This window comes from Panthera onca, chromosome D4 (genome assembly GCF_046562875.1).
Source record: "Panthera onca isolate mPanOnc1 chromosome D4, mPanOnc1 haplotype 2, whole genome shotgun sequence".
NCBI classification, from domain to species: Eukaryota; Metazoa; Chordata; class Mammalia; order Carnivora; family Felidae; genus Panthera; species Panthera onca.
This window is the reverse complement of record NC_138351.1, coordinates 80,619,089-80,641,143: the sequence shown is the minus strand read 5'-3', so window position 1 is coordinate 80,641,143 and position 22,055 is coordinate 80,619,089. Positions and strand designations below refer to the sequence as shown.

Sequence of the window (22,055 nt, the reverse complement as noted above, 5' to 3'; positions counted from 1 at the left end):
CGCCACCCCGCAACCACCGGCAACAGTTGGCTCGGCCCTTGACGGCCCCTGTCTCGCGAGGCTTGGCGGCCCCCCAGGCGCTCGCGCTGCCCGCCGGCCCCATATCGCTATTGGCGCGGCCGGGGCAGCTTGCGGCGGCGGCCGAAAGCCCGGGAAGGGAGGCTGCGCCCCGCAGATCTCGCGAGGCTCGGAGAGGCGCGCCGCGAGCCGGGAGTGTGCGGCCGCGGGAGCCCCTGCTGGAGGTGCACGATGGCGGCCCAGGCGCTGGCGCTGCTGAGGGAGGTGTCGCGGCTGGAAGCGCCCCTGGAGGAGCTGCGCGCGCTTCAGTCGGTGCTGCAGACCGTGCCGCTCAGCGAGCTCCGCGAGCAAGCGGCGGAACTGCGCCTCGGCCCGCTTTTCTCCCTGCTCAACGAGAACCATCGGTGAGGCGACCCCAATGGAGGTCGAGGAGACGAGGGTGGCTGGGAGGAGGGGACGGCTTTCCCCGGTCGCGGGGAGGCTTAAAACTCGCTGACACTTTAGCGGAAAGGACCCTGGGCCGGGAGGCCAGACACAGGGCTCAAGCCCAGCCTGTGAGGTGTGCCCGCTTCACTGCCTCATCCTTGAAATAGGAATTGGAGAGGGAAAGCGCGGTTGCTCACCGAGAAAGAGGCGCCGCAATATTCGCGTACAGGTTGGCGACGTTTGTCGTCTTAAGAGGGCCTGTCCTGGCACTTTGGCAAGATCCATCAACATTTTAAATTTGCGTTGTCTTTTGATCCATAGGCAGTGAACACGCAGGCATGCTCGCACTCAAAATGTACTGTATGTATAAGGATAGTCGTAACAGAAGTGACAGCAAAAAACTAGCAACAACCTGAATGTCCATTAAAAGGGAATCGTAAATAAATTGTGCTACATTGCTATATCACCCTGTGCCGCTATTAGAAAAACTAAGGTAGATCTATATATGGGGACGTGGGAAAAACTCTAATATATGTTGTTGAACGGAAAAAGAAAATTGTAGGAGTTTATGATCCCATTATATGTAATGTTTTTAAGTCCCCCCCCCCCCCCGGCTAGTATGGCATTGAGAATATCTGGAAGGTACAGCAGAAACTATTAATATAAAAGTGGGATTTCGGATGGCAACTTTTTTCATTTTAGGCCCATCTGTAGTGTTTGATTAAAAAGCACTTTGCGGTTGATCGTTTGATAATTTAAAAACCGTTGAACAATGTTTGGGATCCAGAAATGTAAAAGTGACAAGGTAATAAAGTCGCTGGATCAACACTGGATGATTCCAGGGGGCTTTCTTGGCTGTAACTTTCTGAGATTCCTCCCTTTTTTTAATACATGTTCCCCTTCATGCAGTCCATTAGTTAACATTGTTCAGTTCTGCCTATGAAATCTCTTCTTTTCTGTCCTGTTTAATTTAGGCCCTCGTCTTCGCCCTCTTGCTAGGTCTGGTGCATTAGTCTGACTTCTCACTACGTTTAAGCTTCCTTTGCCAGCGTGCCCTTCCCATACTGCAACCACAGTGAACTTCTTGGATCATTTGACTCATATTTTTTGCATGGTCTCCCATTGTCTGCAGTATAGAATCATGGCTTCTTTTTCTGGCATTTGGGCCCTTACCTTGTATTTCCATCCTCCTTTTCCCAGCCTCATCGTTTCCCTCTGTTCCTCTACAGGTCCTTCATCTGCTTCAGCTACCGTGTGGCACCATTTACTTTCCCTTGAGCATGACTTGGCACTTTCCTGTGTACATGCCAGTCCTTCTAATGAAATGCCCTCCCTCCGTCCAAATTCTGTCCATTCTTTAAAGCCCAGGTCAAGTGCCATCTCCTCCAAAATGTTTTACTCGGCCACTCCAGTTTCAAGCGACTGGTCCTCAGATCTCCTGAGAGATATTATCATTATTTCTGTTAATGGTACTTGCCACTGTTGCGTTATATTATAGTTCTTTATGTGGTTATTTCTAGTTTGAAAATTCTTTAAAGGCAGGGGCCATACTTTGTTCATCTCTACGTCCCTCTTAGGATGCAGCACATAGTATAATATAGGCTGCATAAAAGATTAGATTCATAAATTTTCAAGAGGCCACTTTATATCATGGATCAGGAAAATTTCAAAAGTCCTACCATAAGTTAACGCCAGAGATACAGTAGGAGCTGAAATGAATGGGAGTTTGTAGAATGAGGTCCATGGAGGACGTGTTTTACCAAATGAAGGAGCCGTGCCATAGGAGACAATTTGAATGGAAATTGGCAGACAGGGTAATTCAGAATGGGGTACATAGTAGATACCAATTGCAATTTGTGGGAATAATTCTTCTGCAGATAGTAGATGGGCAGTCTTGAGATCTATTTCTATTATCCTGCCTCAACTACCCAGGTTCCTATATATTGGTTTAGAATCTGATCTAATAGATATAAATCTAGAATCTTGATGAGAGTTTTTATGAGAGAAAGTAAGTTCTAAGACTACTGCTTTACAACGTGGAGACTGTAAATTATTAACTCTTTGGCTTTTTGGTATAAAGGACCACATGTGGCCTGAAATTTGTGCACTATACAGTTTAACCTATGGCTGCTTTAAAAAGCAGGGCGGGGGGGGGGGGGGCACCTGGGTGGCTCAGTCGGTTAAGCGTCCGACTTCAGCTCAGGTCACGATCTCACAGTCCATGAGTTTTAGCCCCGCATTGGGCTCTGTGCTGACAGTTCGGAGCCTGGAGCCTGCTTCAGATTCTGTCTCCATCTCTCTGCCCCTGCTCTCTCTCTGTCTCTCTCTCAAATATTAAAAAAAAAAAAAAATTTAAGCTTTATTGAGATATAATTTACGTAAAATAAACTGCACATAATGAAATATACAATTTGACAGGTATCAACTTATGTCTATACCCATGAAACCATCACCACAATCAAGATAGCAAAGCTATCTCTGAGCCCCAGAAGTTTCCTTGTGCCTCTTTGTTGAATCCCTTTTCACCTCAGCCAGGCAACCACCGATCTCTATAGATGAGTTTGCCTTTTTTTTAAGAGTTCTATACAAATGGAATCCTACAGTATGTACTCGGGCTTCTTTCACTCATCATTTTATTTTTTTCAATATAAACAAAATTTATTCAGTAACAGAAAATTGCTTCTGTGCAGTTTCTCGTGTACTGTTTTTTTTTTAATTTTTTTTTTTTTAACGTTTATTTATTTTTGAGACAGAGAGAGACAGATCACGAAGGGGGGAAGGTCAGAGAGAGGGAGACACAGAATCTGAAACAGGCTCCAGGCTCTGAGCTGTCAGCACAGAGCCTGATGCGGGGCTCGAACTCACGGACCGCGAGATCATGACCTGAGCCGAAGTCGGACGCTTAACCGACTGAGCCACCCAGGCGCCCCAACGTGTACTATGTTTTAACATAAAGGGGATATTTTACAATTATAAGCATCTGGTGACAGATTCATAGCTGTTAGTGACAGCAGAAGCTTCTAAATTAGTGTCCCGTTTTTTGAGTTTACTAATTTTTCTTAAACAAAGTAATTATGATTGTTTAAAGCCACGGTCCTAACAGACCCATATGAGGAAAGCATACTGTCTGAAAAGAATATAAAATAAAATGTAAAATAAAAAGTATTTAGAATTATTTCATAAACAGAATTATTTGATTTGTTATTTCTTCTGAGAAAATTATCTTTGTGGGGAGCCTGGGTGGCTTAGTCAGTTAAGCGTTCAGCTTCGGCTCAGGTCATGATCTCATGGTTCGTGAGTTCAAGCCCTGCGTCGGGCTCTCTGCTGTCATTGCGGAGCCCGCTTCGGATCCTCTGTCTCCTTCTCTCTGTGTCCCTCCCCCGCTCATGTGCACACTCTCTCTCTCAAAAACACACATGAAAGGGGCGCCTGGGTGGCTCAGTCGGTTAAGCAGCTGACTTCGGCTCAGGTCATGATCTCGTGGTCCGTGAGTTCAAGCCCCGCGTCAGGCTCTGTGCTGACAGCTCAGAGCCTGGAGCCTGTTTCAGATTCTGTGTCTCCCTTTCTCTGCCCCTCCCCCGTTCATGCTCTGTCTCTCTCTGTCTCAAAAATAAATAAACGTTAAAAAAAAAAATTAAAAAAAAAAGTTTAAAAAAAAAACACATGAAAAAAATTCACTCCTCATTTTAAACTTTATGTGGTGTGGGTGAATACTTCATTCCTTTTTATTGCTGAGTAGTAGTCCCTTGTATGAATGTACCACAGTTTGATTATATTACAAATTACACTACTGTGAACATTTGTGACAAGTCTTTACGTAGACAAATTCTTTCTTTTCTCTTTGAGTTAATACCTAGGAGTGAAATGGATGGCTCATATGATAGGTGTATGTTTAACTTTTTAAGAAGCTGCCTGTTTTCCCAAATGATTGTACCATTTTACATTCCCATTAGCACCGTATGAGAGTGGATTATAGGCCTAAATATAAAACCTAAAAAACTATAAAACTTCTAGAAGAAAACCTAGGAAAGAATTTCTGTGACCTTGGGTTGATGAAAGATTTCTTTGATGTGACACCAGAAGCATGATCCATAGAAGGAAAAATTGATAAATTGGACTTAATCAAAATTAAATACTCTGCTCTTCAAAGGTCACAGTTAAGAGTGAAAAGGCAAATTACAAATGGAGAAGAATCTTAGTGAAGAATATATAACAAGGAAAGAATCCATCTTAAAAAATGGGCAAAGTATTTGAACAAGAAGATATATGGATGGCAAATAAGCACATGAAAAGATACCCAACGTCATTAGTCACTAGGGAAATGCAAATTAAAATTACAATAACAGGGGCTCCTGGGTGGCACAGTCGGTTGAGCATCTGACTTCGGCTCAGGTCATGATCTGACAGCTCGTGAGTTTGAGCCCCGCGTCTGGCGCTGTGCTGACAGCTCGGAGCCTAGAGCCTGCTTCGGATTCTGTGTCTCCCTCTCTCTCTGCCCCTACCCCACTCTCATTCTGTCTCTGTCTCTCTCAAAAATAAATAAGCATTAAAAAAATAATACATAAAATTACAATAACAGAGGCAATTCAAGTATCTATCAGCAGATAAATGGATAGACAAAGTGTGGTATATACATACCATGGAGTATTATTCGGCATTAAAAAGGAAGGAACTCCTGACAGACTACCACATGGAGGAAACTTGAAGGCATCATGCTAGGTGAAATAAGCCAGTCACAGAAGGACAAATGCTAGGATTCCACTTAGATGAGGCACCTAGGGTAGTCACACTCACTGAGATGGAGAGTAGAATGGTGGTTGCTAGGGGCTCAGGGAAGGGGAGAAAGGGAAGTTTATGGTGTTTTTTTTTTTTAATTTTTTTTCATTTATTTATTTTTGAGAAACAGAGTGAGACAAAGCGTGAGCGGGGGAGGGGCAGAGAGAGAAAGAGACACAGAATCTGAAGCAGGCTCCAGGCTCTGAGCAAGCGGTCAGCACAGAGCCAATGCGGGCCTCGAACCCACAAACTCTGAGATCATGACCTGAGCCGAAGTCGGACGCTCAACTGACTGAGCCACCCAGGCGCCCCCCGGGAAGTTTGTGTTTAATAGATACAGAGTTCCCATTGGGAAGATGAAAAAGTTGTGGAGATAGATACTAGTGATGGTTGCACAACGTGAATGAACCTTAGTGCACAGAACTATACATTAAGAAATGGATAGGAGTGCCTGGATGGCTCAGTCAGTTCAGCGTCCAACTTTGGCTCAGGTCATGATCTCACGGCTCGTGGGTTTGAGCCCCGTGTAAGGCTCTCCACTGGCAGCTCGGAGCCTGCTTTGGATTCTGCATCTCCCTCTCTCTCTGCCCCTCCCCCCTTGTGCGCGCGTGCGTGCGCGCTCTCTCTCTCTCTCTCTCTCTCTCTCTCCCTCTCTCCCAAAAATAAATACATAAACATTTTTTTAAATGGTTAAAATGGTAAATTTCATGGTATATATGGTCACGGTTTTTAAAAAAGGAAAAGTGGGGTGCCTGAGTGGCTCAGTCAGTTAAGCGTCAGACTTCGGCTCAGGTCATGATCTCATGGTTCACGGGTTCCAGTGCCACATCGGGCTCTGTGCTGACAGCTCGGAGCCTGAAGCCTGCTTCATAGATTCTGTCTCCCTCTCCCTCTGGCCCTCCCCCTCTCATACTCTTTCTCTCTCTCTCTCAAAAATAAATTAAAAGAAAAAAAAAAACGTTAAAAAAATAAGGAAAAGAAACCCATAACCATTAACAGTCACTCTCCATTCCTCTTCTCTGCCCCTGCCCCAGTCCCTGGCCACCGGGAATCTGCTTTCTGTCTTTATGGATTTGTCTGTTCTGGACAATGATATAAATGGAATCATCATCAAAAGGAAGCCTTTTCTGTTCTGGCTTCTTTCACTTAGCATAGTATTTCCAAACTTTATCCATGTTGTATAATATTCCACTGTATGGATAAAATTATTTATCCACTCATTAATTTATGGACATTTGGGGTGTTCCTATTGCTATGAACATTCACGTACAAATTTTTGTGTGGACGTATGGTCTCAATTATCTTGGGTATAAACATTCTTAATTATTTCCTTAGGTCCAGTTATACAAAATGCCATCCCTAGGTTATAAGAAATTTGTTCATTTTTAAAGCTTTTGTTATGTATTGCTTAATCGACTTCTAGAAAGGTTGTATTGGTTTAATTGTATACTCCTATTAGCAGTACATGAGTGCCTATGGTACTGCCCATTAAGAGAAAAGGAAGTATTCTTTTTTTTATTTTTTTATTTTTTTATGTTTATTCATTTTTGAAAGACAGAGAGAGACAGAGCACAAGCAGGGGTGGGACAGAGAGAGAGGGGGACACAGAATCTGAAGCAGGCTCCAGGCTCTGACCTGTCAGTCAGCACAGAGCCCTACGCGGGGCTCGAACTCACCAACGGTGAGATCATGACCTGAGCCGAAGCTGGATGCTCAACCGACTGAGCCACCCAGGTGCCCCGAAAAGGAAGTTATTCTTAAAACACCTTTTATATCTACAACTAGTAGTCATCAAGTTGTGATTAATTTACCTCTTTAATTGCTCCTGAATCTCTTCCCTCTTCTCCATCCCCCCTGCTACTCCCCTGTTTCACTTCTTCATCACCTGCCTTCTGACTGAAAAATTCTTTCTCTAACTTATACAGAGTGATTTCCTCAAGTCAGATCTCATCATGTTACTTCTTGGCTTAAAACCACTTGATGGCTTGCCATTGCCTTGTGCAAAGAGTCTGAATTCTGTAGCATGACAAAAAATGGCCTATCAGAATCTGGCTTCTGTGCATCTTTCTTATTTCATTTCTTGCCATTCATCCTTCCCCTTTTACCTTCTTCCCACTCCTCTCCCATTCTTATCCCAGTCATATGGAGCTTCTTATACTTCCTTGAATGTATAACCCTATCTCTGTCCTCTGTGCCTTTTATGTTGTCCCTCTACCTAGAACACCTTTGTCCTCCTAGATAATTCCCACTTTTTTTTTAAATTAAGCTCAGGTATTACCCCTTGGGGAGGCCTCCCTGAACCCTGTGTTCTTTTTTGAGCTCCCACGGCTTCCTACCCTAACCTATAGCATTTGTCCACCTGGATTATAGTTGCTTTTCTGTTTTTCTGTGTTTTCCGTTAGACTATGCTCATTGAGTCTAGAGTATATATATTATCCTTCTTTGTAGCCCCAGCGCAAGCATGGCACATAATAGATACTTAGTAAATCTTTAATAAATTAGTAGAAGCTAGTGTTTTAAAGGGAGGTCTGTGTGTAAGTGATCCTCATTGAGCCAGTCTTCAGATATTAATAGGTTGTTACTTCCTACCTTGCAGGGCACAAACTAATGAGATCTGTGATGTCTCCTTTAGGGAACAGACCACTTTGTGTGTATCCATTCTGGAGAGATTGCTCCAAGCTGTGGAGCCAGTTCACGTGGCCCGGAACCTCAGGGTTGACCTTCAGAGGGGACTGACTCACTCCAATGATTCCGTAAAAATTCTCACTCTGTCCCAGGTATGAAATTTTACTAGCACATAATAAAGGAGCTGACATTTACTGACCACCTGCTCTGGACCAGGCTGTACGCTGGGTGCCAAAGACAGAAGGATGAAGAAAATATGATCTCTCTCTGTCCCTAAGAAGTGTCTATTCTAGTGTGCATGGCTAACTAACCAGGAGGAATAAGCTAAAGTAAGAAGTTCTACCAAGTATTATCTGAAATAGTCATTCATCAAATACTGACTGATCCTTTTAATGCCAGGCATTGTACCGTATACGCTTAAAGCTACCAAGATAAATAAAGCCTATTTCTTTCCTTCAAAGAACTCCTAGTCTAGAGAAGGTATTGCCATGTTAGGTCTTATTATAGTGGCATGAAAAAGTACTGTTGTGAAGGTCACTAAACCAAGAAATTGAGACAGTAACTCCTGTCACCCAGATAACCAAAATACCCTACTATTTGGGAAAAGAGCTGCTGCTGAGGATTATCTTGTTGAGATGTTAGGACCCGAGCAGTTACTTACCCAGTAGGTTTTCAAGTACTGTTTTTTCTTTTCTCCTCTAGAAGTGTTAATTCAACAAAAAGGCAGAAAGTAATTGATTTTTCTTTGACCATTTATGTGCCAGACACTGTAATACATGCTTTTCCTATTTAGTCTCATTTAATCTTCATAACAATCCTACAATTAAGTATTCTCATTTTATAGATAAGAAATTAGATTCAAAGAAGTTAATTTGCTAGTTGATGGAACTAGCATTTGTATTGTTTTCTCTCACTGAAATGTCTCAACTCCTTATCTACCATTTATTTTTTTTTCTTTCTTTTCAATAATGTGACTATACCCATAAGTGTGTTCAGCTTTAATGAATTTGGGTCATTTGGAATTTTTAATGGCTTGTCTTATACCTGTAATCTGTAACCCCTAAAATAACAGCACACTAAGGGAATTTCTGATTACTTCTTTATTTCAGGTCGGAAGAATTGTTGAAAATTCTGAGGCTGTTACTGAGATTCTAAATAATGCTGAGTTACTAAAACAAATTGTTTATTGTATTGGTGGAGACAATCTGTCTGTAGCTAAAGCGGTGAGTCACCTAGAACCATCAGCTTAAACATGCACCGTATCCTGAAAAACAAAGAAAGACCTTCTGGACTGAGAGGTGAAAGTTGAGTACGGATGATTTGTATAGTTGTTTTCACAACCTCATGTAGATGGTATCAGATACATAAAAAATGTTGAACAAATACCAGTAAACCCTTTCCTTTTTTCTAGACTAAGCATATCTAAATTATCCGTCATAGAGCTTGTATTAGGTTGCTTGATAAGGAAAAAAAAATGTACATAATCTGTTTTCTATAGGCAATACTATGTGTCTTTTTCAGTTTTAAATAACGATAGCTAAAACATAGCGAATGGTCATTGGGGAAGATGCGTTCCATACACCGATTTCGCATCGATATCATGAAGTAGATACTAATATTCTGCATGTTTATGACTTAAGAGATGTTTTCTTTCCTTATAAGGCCATTAAATCCCTGTCAAGAATATCATTAACCCAGGCTGGACTGGAGGCTTTGTTTGAAAGCAATCTGCTGGATGATTTGAAAAGGGTAATGAAAACAAATGACGTTGTTCGGTACAGAGTGTATGAGGTAAGACTAAAAGCATACTTCCTGATGCCTACAATTCAGAATGCACTAGAGCTTCCACTGGAAGGCAAGATAGCTTGTTTACCGTGCATTTACTGAATATGTGGTCTGTGTTAGGCTCTGTATTTGACGCTGGGGATGTGGGGGTGAGCTCCCAGCCTAGTGTGTGAAACAGTCATGTGAAAAATATTTACAGTACACTATATTAACTACTATAATAGAGTAGATAACATTAAAACTAGACTTTGAAATCGTTACAGTAGGTCGATGAAGAAATGGCTCTTATTTGCACCCACTTTGTGCTTAGTATGGTGCTAAATCTCCACATATATTGTCTTCGACTTTTACAGTAAACCATATACGTTATTACTGTTAACCTCACTGCTGATGGAATAGCTGACCCAGACCACACAGTTAATAGGCTGCATATTCAAAATGAACCCTTGACTGTCTAATTCCCTGTTCAAAACACTTTCTTACTTTGCGTGTCTTAACACCATCCTAACCCGGTTTCCCTTCTGCCTCTCTAGCTGTTTCATCTTAGTCTCCTGGCTCATTATCCTCAATTGAACTTTTAATTGTTGAAGTTCATAAAAGTAAATTCCCAAACCCTGTTCTCACTGTATATTCATGTCCAGGCGATTTTGTTTATCTTATGATTTCAGTTCCTATCTGAATGAGATGACTCCATAAACCAACCCAGACCTCTCTTCCTTTTTCTTTTAAGTTTATTTATTTATTTTGAGAGAGAGAGCGCAAGAGTGAGTGAGCAAGCAAAACTGGGGAGGGGGAGAGGGAGAGGGAGAATCCGAAGCAGGTTCCCCATTCAGCACAGAGCCCAACACAGGGTTCGAACCCACGAACCACGAGATCATGACTTGAGCCAAAACCAAAAGTCAGATGCTCAACTGACTAAGCCACCCAGGTGCCCACCCCCAGACCTCTCTTCTTAACTCAGACCCTCACGTTCAGCTGCTTACTCAGTGTTCCCCCTTTGGACCTAGGTATTCTAGGCCCCTCACACTCATGCTCCAACCAAACTCCTAAGCTTCTTAACCCAGCCCATTCTCCAATAAAAAAACAACAGCAACAAATTAGCCCTGTGTCACAGTCAGCATGGTTGGGTATTAGAACTTGAGCTTATTCTCTGTGAGACCCTATTTTCCCTGCCACATATCCATTAGGTCATCGTATTGTGCCGGTTTTACTCACATCCATGTGCTGGTCTTCCTTGGTATAATCACCACCGCCCTAGTCTAAGCTACCAGTATCTCACACCTGGACTACTGTTGTATTTGCATCTCACCTGGTCTCATCCATTTTTGGCACCACTGGTCTATTTTCAGACGCAGTCAGGATGATCTTCTAAAAATTCAAATCTAGGGCCACCTGGGTGGCTCAGTCGGTTAAGCAACTGACTTCGGCTCAGGTCATGATCTCACAGTTTGTGAGTTCAAGCCCTGTGTCGGGCTCTGTGCTGACAGCTCAGAGCCTGGGGCCTGTTTCGGATTCTGTGTCTCCCTCTCTCTTTGCCCGTCCCCCACTCGCACTCTGTCTCTCTCTCTCTCTCTCTCTCTCTCCCTCTCCCTCAAAAATAAATAAATATTTTTAAAATATTTTAAAAGTAAGTAAATAATAAATAAAAATTCAAATCTGGTTCTATCATTCCTCTGCTGAAAACCCTTCAGTGCCCTATATCTCTCAGTAAGCCCTCAGGACATACTTGTGGAATGAGTAAGTAAATGACTGACTGATAGAATGTATGAATGGAATGATTTTTAGCAATCTTATCGCTCATTCAGGCTTTTGTACCCTGATTTATGGATTGATGATTTAAGGGAGAGAAAAAAAAAAAAAAGCACAGCTACAACCAGACATAATGGAGTATTTCTGTGCCAAAACAATTTCTCACAGGTTCAATGAGATTTTTCCAGTCGTGGAGACAAATAATGGATTTTTTAAAAAAATTCAGTTATATAAAGTACCTAGTCCTGTGTTTAATTTAAAATGAGATCTAACAGGTTTGGGCTGTTTTGACCTTTCAGCTTTTTCTGTTTTTTTCTTCCAGTTAATTGTGGAGATTTCTTCTGTGTCACCAGAATCTTTAAACTACTGTACCACCAGTGGATTGGTAACCCAGCTTCTCAGAGAGCTGACTGGGGAGGATGTGCTGGTCAGGTGTGTTGACTGAGAGAGTTCTTAAAGCAAAATGTCTTCTTTGAGAGGTCCGGGGAGCAGCTTTGGGACTTAGGGCAATCTTCCCTATTAGAACCTGGACCTGGGTTACAATCTCTTGACCACTGTCCTAAAGAAGGGGCCTTTAGAAAAAGCTCAGGTTATTCGTGACAATATACTAAAACTTAGCAGAGCCACCCATGACAATCTACTTTAGGTTAACTGTGTTCCCTGTCCTTGGACATGTGTACTTTTGCAGTCACATGATAACTGCCATTTTGTATTACTTAATATGTTATCTTACACATTTTTGGTTTTGTTAAATAATAGCACTATGGCATGATGGAAGAAACATGGGCTTTTGAAAATGAGCAAGACTTAGGCTTGCATGCATTTCTGCTACTTATTAGCTTTTGACCTTGAACAGATTATTGTAACCTTTCTACACCTCCATTTCCTCTTCTCTCAAATGGAACAGTAACAGCTCTAAAGAAGATATGACGATTGGAGCGCCTGGGTGGCTCAGTCAGCTAAGCGTCTGACTTCAGCTCAGGTCATGATCTCGCGGTTGACGAGTTTGAGACCCACATCGGGCTCTGTGCTGACAGCTCAGAGTCTGGAGCCTGCTTTGGGTTCTGTGTCTCCCTCTCTCTCTCCTCCTCCCCCACTCGCACTCCGTGTGTGTCTCTCTCTCTCAAGAATAAATAAAAACATCAAAAAAAGAAAAAAGAAGATAATGGGGATTAAATGAATTGGCCAAAGAGACCAATACATTGGGTGACATAGGTCCTTAAAGAAATATTAATTCTAGTCTCTTCACTCCCAGCCCTCTACTCCCTAAGTCCTATTTAATATCTGCCAATGTTACCTTGTTGATATTCCACAGTTTACTAATACATCCTCACTGTTGAACACTTGGTTTGCTTCAAGTATTTTGCTATTTTTGTGCACACAGGTTTTTGTTTTCCTTACGTGATTTTCTGAATTTTTTTTTAATGTTTATTTATTTTTGAGAGAGAGCACAAGCAGGGAAGGGGCAGAGAGAGAGGGAGACAGAGAATCCAAAGCAGTCTCCAGGCTCTGAGCTGTTAGCACAGAGTGTGACACAGGACTCAAACCCATGAGCCATGAGATCATGACCAGAGTCAAAGTCATACACTAAACTGACTGAGCCACCCAGGCGCCCCTCCTTATGTGATTTTCTGATTGTTATGTTTTTTAAATGTGACTGAATTTGTTCAACTCATATGTATAAATCAGTTACGAGTTACACTGTTTAAAGCATTTGAGTTACATTGTTTCAAAGCATTCCTAATAAGGAAATTAATTTTTAAGAATTTTTTTAGCCTTATATCAAATTTTATAACGTAGAAAAAAAACCCTGCAAATCATCTGTTAAAATACCTTAAGGTCAACTATAAAAATACTTTTAAAAAATTATTTGTGGAAATTTGATCACAGGTACCTATTACATGATACCAAGAATTTTTATCAATTTTTAAAATATGAGGACATGGCATTATAATTGTGTAAGGAACTGTTCATATTTTTTAAAGGTGCATACTGAAGTATGCAGGGATAAATGGCAAGTTGACTAGAATTTGATTTAAAATAATTCAGCAAAATAAAAATTAAAAAAAAATCTTTTAAGAAGTTGCTCTATTTTAGTGGAAACAATAATGGGCCTCAAGTCAAAAGTCAAAATTTAAACTCTGCCTTGTAGTGACAATGTGATTCTGGACAAATCACTGTAGCTTTCTCATTCTTGTGGCCCCATCTGAAAAGTAGCCAGAATTACTGACTTTTAGATTAAAAGAATTAAGTAATACATCCTATGAAAGCAATTTATAAACTATGTTAATCGTATGCAAAATTTTGGCATTTTAGAGCCACCTGTGTAGAAATGGTGACATCACTGGCATATACTCAACATGGACGACAGTACCTTTCTCAAGAAGGAGTAATTGATCAGATTTCTAATATAATTGTTGGGGCAGATTCAGACCCTTTCTCTAGCTTCTATCTGCCAGGTAAGAAATACTGATTTCTGTGAAAATAATGGTGCATATTTTGTATCTGAGTTATCTCTGACAAGAGAGGCCAGAGATTATTTTCTGTAGAGCAGATCCCTGTACATTTTTTTTTTAATTCTTTTTAATGTTTATTTATTTTTGACAGAGCACATGCATGCGCATGAGCGGGGGAGGGGCAGAGAGAGAAGGAGACACAGAATCCGAAGCAGGCTCCAGGCTCTGAGCTGTCAGCACAGAGTACAGTGCGGGGCTTGAACCCACGAGCTGTGAGATCATGACCTGAACTGAAGTTGGATCCCTAACTGACTGAGCGACCCAGGCGCCCCTAGAGCAGGTCCCTTTAGATGATACCCATAGCCCCTTGATGAGGTGGAATATATTGCCCTGGGAGCCATGTATTGTTGAATCTGATTTTCTGGAAATACCATTGCTGTTTTGAGTATTAGGATAGTTTCCTTTGAACCTCAGTCAAAAGCAACATAAATTAAAATGCTATTAATGGGACGACTGGGTGGCTCAGTTGGTTAAGTGACTGACTTCGCTCAGGTCATGATCTCACAGTCCGTGGGTTCGAGCCCCACATCATGCTCTGTGCTGATGGCTCAGAGCCTGGAGCCTGCTTCAGATTCTGTGTCTCCCTCTCTCTCTCTGCCCCTCCCCTGCTTGCACTCTGTTTCTCTCTCAAAAATAAATAAACATTTAAAAAAAAACTTTTTTAATACTACTAATGACACAGTATATTTCACAAATTCATCAAATCTCTGTCGGAATCTTTAATATAGGATCTACTCTAGCCATTCTGTTGTAGGACATGGTTAATTAGTTTTCCTTGAGCACTTGCAGAAATTGGAAATTTATTCCTTCCTTAAGTAGCCTAGCTTACTTCATTGATGAGCATCTCTGTTTAAAAATTTCCTGGGGTGGGACACATGGTTGGCTCAGTAGTCTGACTGGCTCAGGTCATGATCTCATGGTTCATGGGTTCGAGCCCTGTGTCAGGCTCTGTGCTGACAGCATGGAGCCTGGAGCCTGCTTCAGATTCTGTGTCTCCCTCTCTCTGCCCCTCCTGTGCTCATGCTCTGCCTCTCTCTCTCAAAAATAAACATTAAAAAAAATTTTTTTTTTTTTTAATTTGTTCCTAATACTCCGAACTTGCCTTCCTCTAATTTATATCCAGTCGTCCTTGTTCTTTGCTCTTCCTCTTGTGTATGGCAGTGCTTCAGTATTTGAGCCCAGCTCCATTGACACCCTGGGGTTTCTGTTCTCAGGACCACATATCACAGGTCCTTCGGTATCTCCTAATGGTCTGATTTCTAGGTAATAGAGTACAGTGCATAACCATTCTCCCCTTCCTGGCCTGTAGTTTATTACTGTCCGTATGAAAACATAGGGCCCACATTTTATGTGTCCTTCCTTCTCTATTAATGTATATTCTTGTAGGGCACATGGGTGGCTCAGTCGGTTAAATGTCCTACTCTTGATCTTGGCTTAGGTCATGATCTCATGGTTAGTGAGACTGAGCCCTGTGTTGGGCTCTGAGCAGACAACACAGAGCCTGTTTGGGATTCTCTCTTTCCTCGCTCTCTTCCCTCCCCCACTCCGGTGCTCATGCACTCTCTCAAAAATAATTAACATTTTTAAAAAAACGTATATTTTGGGGTGCCTGGGTGGCTCAGTCGGTTAAGTGTCCGACTTCGGCTCAGGTCATGATCTCACGGTCCGTGAGTTCGAGCCCCGCGTTGGGCTCTGTGCTGACCGCTCAGAGCCTGGAGCCTGTTTCAGATTCTGTGTCTCCCTCTCTCTCTGATCCTCCCCTGTTCATGCTCTGTCTCTCTCTGTCTCAAAAATAAATAAACGTTAAAAAAAATTTTTTTTAAAAATAAAAATAAAAAACGTATATTTTTGGACATTTCTTCAGGGTTTGTGAAGTTTTTTGGAAACCTGGCTATCATGGATAGTCCTCAACAGATCTGTGAGCGTTATCCTGTCTTTGTGGAAAAAGTCTTTGAAATGACAGAAAGTCAGGACCCCACCATGATTGGCGTAGCAGTGGACACAATCGGAATCCTGGGATCCAATGTTGAAGGAAAACAAGTTTTACAAAAAACAGGTTGGTATGACTTATTTGGGTTTTCTTTAGGGATATCTTTGTTTTTGTCAACAATTCAATATATAAGCTCACTTGCTGGTGCAATAACTACATTGTAGAAACTATTCTTACAGATGGCAGTCTTTTTATTGTGACCTTGAACGCATCCCTAGAAATTCTTACAATTATTACTGAATTTTTATTTGTTTATTTTTTACCAGGCTAGACCAAGTACTGTGCCCCTTCTACACCTTCTTTGATAGTGTTCAAGGTCCAGAGACCATGGGCTATACTCCAAAAGACCTGGATTCATGTTCCAGTTCCAACACTGACTTAGCTTTTTTTTTTTTTTTTTAATATAATTTATTGACAAATTGGTTTCTTGAACTTCATGCCCTCACTTCATTACTTGAGGTCTTATTTTCTTCATTCATAAAAAGGATAAACAATCTCGGGATTGTGAATATTTAATAAAAACACACATTTGTTTTATATTTGTAATGTTCAGGAAGAAAAAGAAACAAAAATTTGTTACCAATTTTATGTTAAGAATGATACTTTTAAGGCATATCTGTGAGGAATTATTTATTTATTTATTTAATCTTTATGGAATCTATTTATTTTTTTACATATAATTTATTGTCAAGTTAGATAACATACAGTGTATACAGTGTGCTCTTGGCTTTGGGAGTAGATTCCCATCATTCATTGCTTACAAACATCTGTGAGTAATTTAAAGGACTGTGAATTCTATATGAAAACTAATATGGGCACAGTTAAAACCCTTACAGAGTATATGTTGAAAATTAATGTGCTACTGTCTATCACAATTGGTATCCTTATTAATATACTTTTCTAAGTGCTTTTGTGTATGATATGTAATCCTTATACAGTCCTGCAAAGAACATATTATGCATTCTCATTTTACAGATAAGGTAGCTGAAACTCAGAGAAGTTAACATTTTTTTAGATGATATAGACTGTGGATTTGCTACTCAAATCCAGGTCCTTTAATTCCAAATTCTCTACACTTTGTCTTTTGTATATGCTGCATTGCATCTGAATGTATGTTTTTGGCCTGTTACTTGGTCTCTGACTACGTGGGGGTTTTTTTGTTGGGTTTTTTTTTTCTATTGTTTTTTTTTTCTCTTTAATTTATTTTGAGAGAGAGCATGGGAGGGGCAGAGAAGGAGAATCCCAAGCAGGCTCCACACTGTCAGCACAGAGCCTGATGCAGTTCTTGAGCTCACAAACCATGAGATCATGACCTGAGCCAAAGTCAGATGCTTGCCTGACTGAGCCACCCAGGCACCCCATCTGACTACATGTTTAATTTTGTGTTGGTTTAGGTTGGTAGAGGTCATAGTATATGAAAGCATACTTTAAAAAAATCTCATTGTTGGGGTGCCTGGGTGGCTCAGTCGGTTGGGCGGCTGGCTACAGCTCAGGTCATGATCTCATGGTCTGTGGGTTCGAGCCCCACATCGGGCTTTGTCCTGAGTGCTCAGAGCCTGGAGCCTACTTCGGATTCTGTGTCTCCCTCTCTCTCTGCCCCTTCCCTGCTTGCTCTCTCTCTCTCTCTCTCTCAAAAATGATAAACAATAAAAAAATTTCTTTTAAAGTTTAAAAAAAATCTCATTGTTCACTTCACACTCATTAGGATGGCTATAATGACAGAAAAATGACAAAAATAAATAAAAAGTGTTGACAAGGATGTAGAGAAATTCCCATATTTGGTGGCTATGTAAAATGGTACAGATGCTGTGGAAAACATTATGGTGGTTCCTCAAAAAATTATACATAGAATTACCATATGACCCAGCAAACATGCTTCTAGATATACATGCAAAAGGATTGAAAGAAGGGACTCAAAAGATATTTGTGCACCTGTATTCATTACATTATTTACGATAGCCAAAAAAAGTAGAAACAATTCAAATGTTCATTGATGGATGAATAGATAGACAAAATGTGATATATACATACAATGAAATATCCAGCCTTAAAAGGGAAATGAAATTCTTGGGGTGCCTGGGTGGCTCATTTGGTTAAGCGTCTGACTTCAGCTCAGGTCATGATCTTGCGGTTCGTGAGTTCGAGCCTGGCATCAGGCTCTGTGCTGACAGCTCAGAGCCTGGAGCCTCCTTCAGAGTCTGTGTCTCCCTCTCCCTCTCTGCCCTTCCCCCCACCCTCTCTCTCACAAATAAATAAACATGAAAAAAAATTCTATAAAAAAAAAGGAAATGAAATTCTCATCCATGCTGTAACATGCAGAGACCTTGAAGACATTATGGCAAGTGCAATAAGCCAGACTCAAAAAGACAAATATTACATGACTCTATTTATATGAGGTTCTTACAGTAGTCACATATACAGAGACAAAGTAAAATACTGGTTATCAGGGGATGGACATAGATGACATGGAGAGTTACTGCTTAATGAGTACAGAGTTTCCGTTTGAGATGAAGAAAACGTTCTGGAGACAGATAGTGATGATGGTTGCACAACAATAATGAATATACTTAATGTCACAGAGCTATATACTTAAAAATGGTTAAAATGATAAATTTTATGTGTATTTTACCACCATAAAAAATATTTTATTATCTTTCAAAGGAACTCGCTTTGAACGCTTGCTCATGAAAATAGGATATCAAGCAAAGAATGCCTCAACAGAGCTCAAAATTAGGTGTTTGGATGCAATTTCGTCTATTTTTTATATACCAGTAAGTACATTGGGAAATTAATGAAGGATAGTGGGATATGTTTGGGACAATAAATCTATAGAAGTCAACATAATCCTGGTTAACTTAATATAGATGGTATTCAACTTTTAGTAAAAGAAGATAATCCTCACTATGTTACTAGTGACATTTTTTTAGTTAAAGTGGAATCATCCAGTATTAGAACTGGAGAGAGGGGGCGCCCGGGTGGCTCAGTCAGTTAAGTGTCCAACTTTGATTCAGGTCATGATTCACGGTTGGAGGGTTTGAGCCCCGCATTGGGCCCTGTGCTGACAGCTCAGAGCCTGGAGCCTCCTTCGGATTCTGTGTCTCCCTCTCTCTTTCTGCCCCTCCCCTGCTCATGGTCTGTCTTTCTCTCTCTCAAAACTAAATAAACATTAAAAAAAAAATTTTTTTTTTTTAAAGAACTGGAGAGAGGACGCTAGAGATTGCCTAATCAACCCTATCAGAAAAACAAAACAAAACAAAACTGAGGAAGTCTGGAGCTGGATTTGGGAAAGAGTGCTCTGGACTTAGCAGAGATCACATAGCAAACTAATGACAAAGTGCCATCAGAATCCAGGTTTCCTGACTTCCAAAGGCTTGAGAGTTTTCATTTCTGTCATGTAGCCTGAGCAGCAGACTGATGACCTCCTGAGGATGACAGAATCCTGGTTTTCTTCTTTATCTCGGGACCCGCTGGAGCTCTTCCGTGGCATCAGTAATCAGCCCTTCCCTGAACTGCACTGTGCTGCCTTAAAAGTGTTCACGGTAGGCACCCTTGTCTTTTTCACCAGTCCTTCTGGGAAGAGGCTAGTTCAACACATGAGTACTTATGATGAGCTAGTGCCTCTGCCCTACCTTGGGGATACGCAAATGTGTAGTTTCTGCCCTCTATTAGTGTAGACTAATGGGGGAGACATGTGTAAACAAATTGTTTCAGCTCAAGATCTTAGGTGTTGTGGCAAAGGTTTGAACAGGATTCCACAGGATCATAGAATCAATTCCAGATTCCTTATCTGACATCAAACAAGCCTTCTGTTGACCCAGCCCTAGTCTTCTTCCTGAGCCTTATTTCCCGCCATTCCCCTTCTGGCACCCAATGCTCTGGTGATACCAAACTGCTTACTTTATCTCTCTGGACTTTTACGTGCCCTCTACATTCAGCGCTGTTTCCCAACTTTGCTTGTTAACCTCTTACTCATTCTTGAAGGACTAGCTCAGGTATCTCTTCAGCAAGCTTTGCCCAAACCCACAACGTTGAGTTAAGCAGTGTCAGCTCTCGTAAAAGTTGCTTATTCATTATTTTAAAATTTGGAAAAGATTGCAAAGTAGAAACTTTTAAAATCACTTAAAATCAGACCTATTTTGTATATCTCCTTTTAATATTAGTGTTAGTGTCAGTTTTTATTTATTTACCTTTTTTTGGTAAAATATTTCAGACATCGGTAATACTTTCCTATCTCTGTCATTCCCCCCTTTCTTCCTCGCTGACTGTAATCACTGTCATGAATTCGGGGTTTACAAGCCTATACATGATTTTATACTTTTACTACATATGTGTGTATCTTTAAACAAATTACAGTATTTTGCATATTAAATTTTGTAAACAGTATCATGCTGTTTATATCATTCTGCACTTTGCTGTTTTCTTCAACATTTCTGTTTGTAGGGGTTGTCTGTGTTAAAAGTGGCAATTAGAAAGTCATTATTTCATTGTATAGCCACAGTGAATCATTCTCCTATCAATGAAGATTTCAGAGGTTCTCTGTAACAAATGGTTCTATAATGAACGTTCTGAAAATGTCATCCTGTGCACAAGCGTGAGAGTTTTTTCAGGATAGTCTTTTCTTCTCTGGTATTTGTTTTTATTTTTCCACTGTTGTGATTATGCCATGAGTATAATTTGGATCTACTTTTTTCATATCATAGATTTACCTATTCTTTATAAAAACTATTCTTAATGTTTATTTAATTTTCTCTTGCTATATACTAAAATTTACTCACCGATCCCCCACTATTAAGCATTTATATTATAATTTTCACACTATGATAACCATCTTTATGTACAAAGATTTAATATGTAGATTTAGATTTAATTAATATTTAGATTTATTTATTTAATTAAATATTTAATTAAAATTTAGATTAATATTTAATATTTAGATTATTTTCTTAAGATTTCTAGGAGAGAATTTTCTTAGGCAAAAAGTAACATTTTTAAGGTTCATGTGGCCAAAATTTTTTGTAAGGATTGTGCTATCCAAGTAACACATTTCACTTCTTAAGGCTCAGAGGAGTTGTGTTCTTTCTACCTTCTATTTCAGGCCATCGCAAATCAACCCTGGGCTCAGAAACTAATGTATAATAGTCCAGGGTTTGTGGAATATGTGATGGACCGGTCTGTGGAGCATGACAAAGCTTCAAAGGATGCCAAATATGAACTGGTTAAAGCACTTGCCAATTCCAAGACAGTTGCGGAAATCTTTGGGAACCCAAATTATTTGAGGCTCAGAACTTACCTGAGTGAAGGTCCATACTATGTGAAACCTATTTCCACAACAGCTGTGGAAGGAGCTGAATGATTTCTTCTAGAAGGTAGACCATTTTTTGACCAAAACTTCTCCTAAGGCATTTGACTTCACCAATGTTTTACAAAACAGAGACTTCCCTTCTCCCAGAATTAATCATGGAGTATCTAATGTAACTTTATTACATGCATTTGTGGTGTTTCTACATTGAAATACAGTGTGGAACCAGGAAAGCAGGCAAACTTGATCATAATTGCATCAGGTGTTTTTCAGATTTCTTTGACTGCCTTAATCTTTCCAAGAAGATGGAAGTTTTGTTCTCAGAAAATTTTCATGGACTTACCCCATTTTATTTAAAATTGTGCTTCAAATAGAATAATGGAACCAACTTGGTTCTGAATTCTCTTCACCACCTTTTTTGTTGTTCTATTCCCCCTTCTGATTCCACTTGCAAAGTCTTGGATATAAAGATTCTTTGAAAAATAATATGGAATTTTGAAATTATGTTCTCCATACTAAGAATAAATGCTTTTAATAAGGTGTCTTTGGATTTTTTTGTTACCATTATGGAAAATGGACAATAAATAAATCTTTTAAAAACATTTCTAGTGTTCTTCGCGTTTTTGTTGCTGATCATTGAATTTTGCTGGAGGAGTAAATGTTAAGGAGGAGTGGTAACATTCCTAAAGCAGGAAGACTCCCCAAACTCTTTTCTTATTGGTGGGCCATCAATTGTTGAGGGTTTTGCTTTTAATTTCTCAGATCCATCAAGTCAGTATTGAATTGATCAGAGAGAGATACTGACTCCTAATAACCAGAGTCAGATGGCAGCTAGTATATATAAACCAGGATGCCATCTCATTGATTAACA

At 40.4% G+C, this 22,055-nt stretch overlaps 1 protein-coding gene across 1 annotated transcript; it reads left to right on the top strand.

Annotated features, from left to right (window-relative positions):
• The first annotated feature begins 137 nt into the window (after positions 1-137).
• Positions 138-21,786, top strand: PSMD5 (proteasome 26S subunit, non-ATPase 5). The gene is made up of 10 exons (XM_060608855.3): positions 138-422; positions 7,853-7,997; positions 8,955-9,068; positions 9,508-9,636; positions 11,702-11,811; positions 13,696-13,838; positions 15,760-15,951; positions 18,547-18,656; positions 19,284-19,424; positions 20,981-21,786. The coding sequence occupies exons 1-10, from the start codon at positions 250-252 to the stop codon at positions 21,236-21,238; spliced, it is 1,515 nt and encodes a 504-aa protein (XP_060464838.1). The 5' UTR covers positions 138-249; the 3' UTR covers positions 21,239-21,786.
• Positions 21,787-22,055: the final 269 nt, after the last annotated feature.

Bases quoted from the DNA above. Each gene is read 5' to 3' on its own strand.
- PSMD5 (XM_060608855.3), top strand. From the start codon at position 250: ATGGCGGCCCAGGCGCTGGCGCTGCTGAGGGAGGTGTCGCGGCTGGAA. The intron at 7,998-8,954 runs GTATGAAATTTT...TCTTTATTTCAG, and splicing joins AAATTCTCACTCTGTCCCAG to GTCGGAAGAATTGTTGAAAA. The intron at 9,637-11,701 runs GTAAGACTAAAA...TTTTTCTTCCAG, and splicing joins TTCGGTACAGAGTGTATGAG to TTAATTGTGGAGATTTCTTC.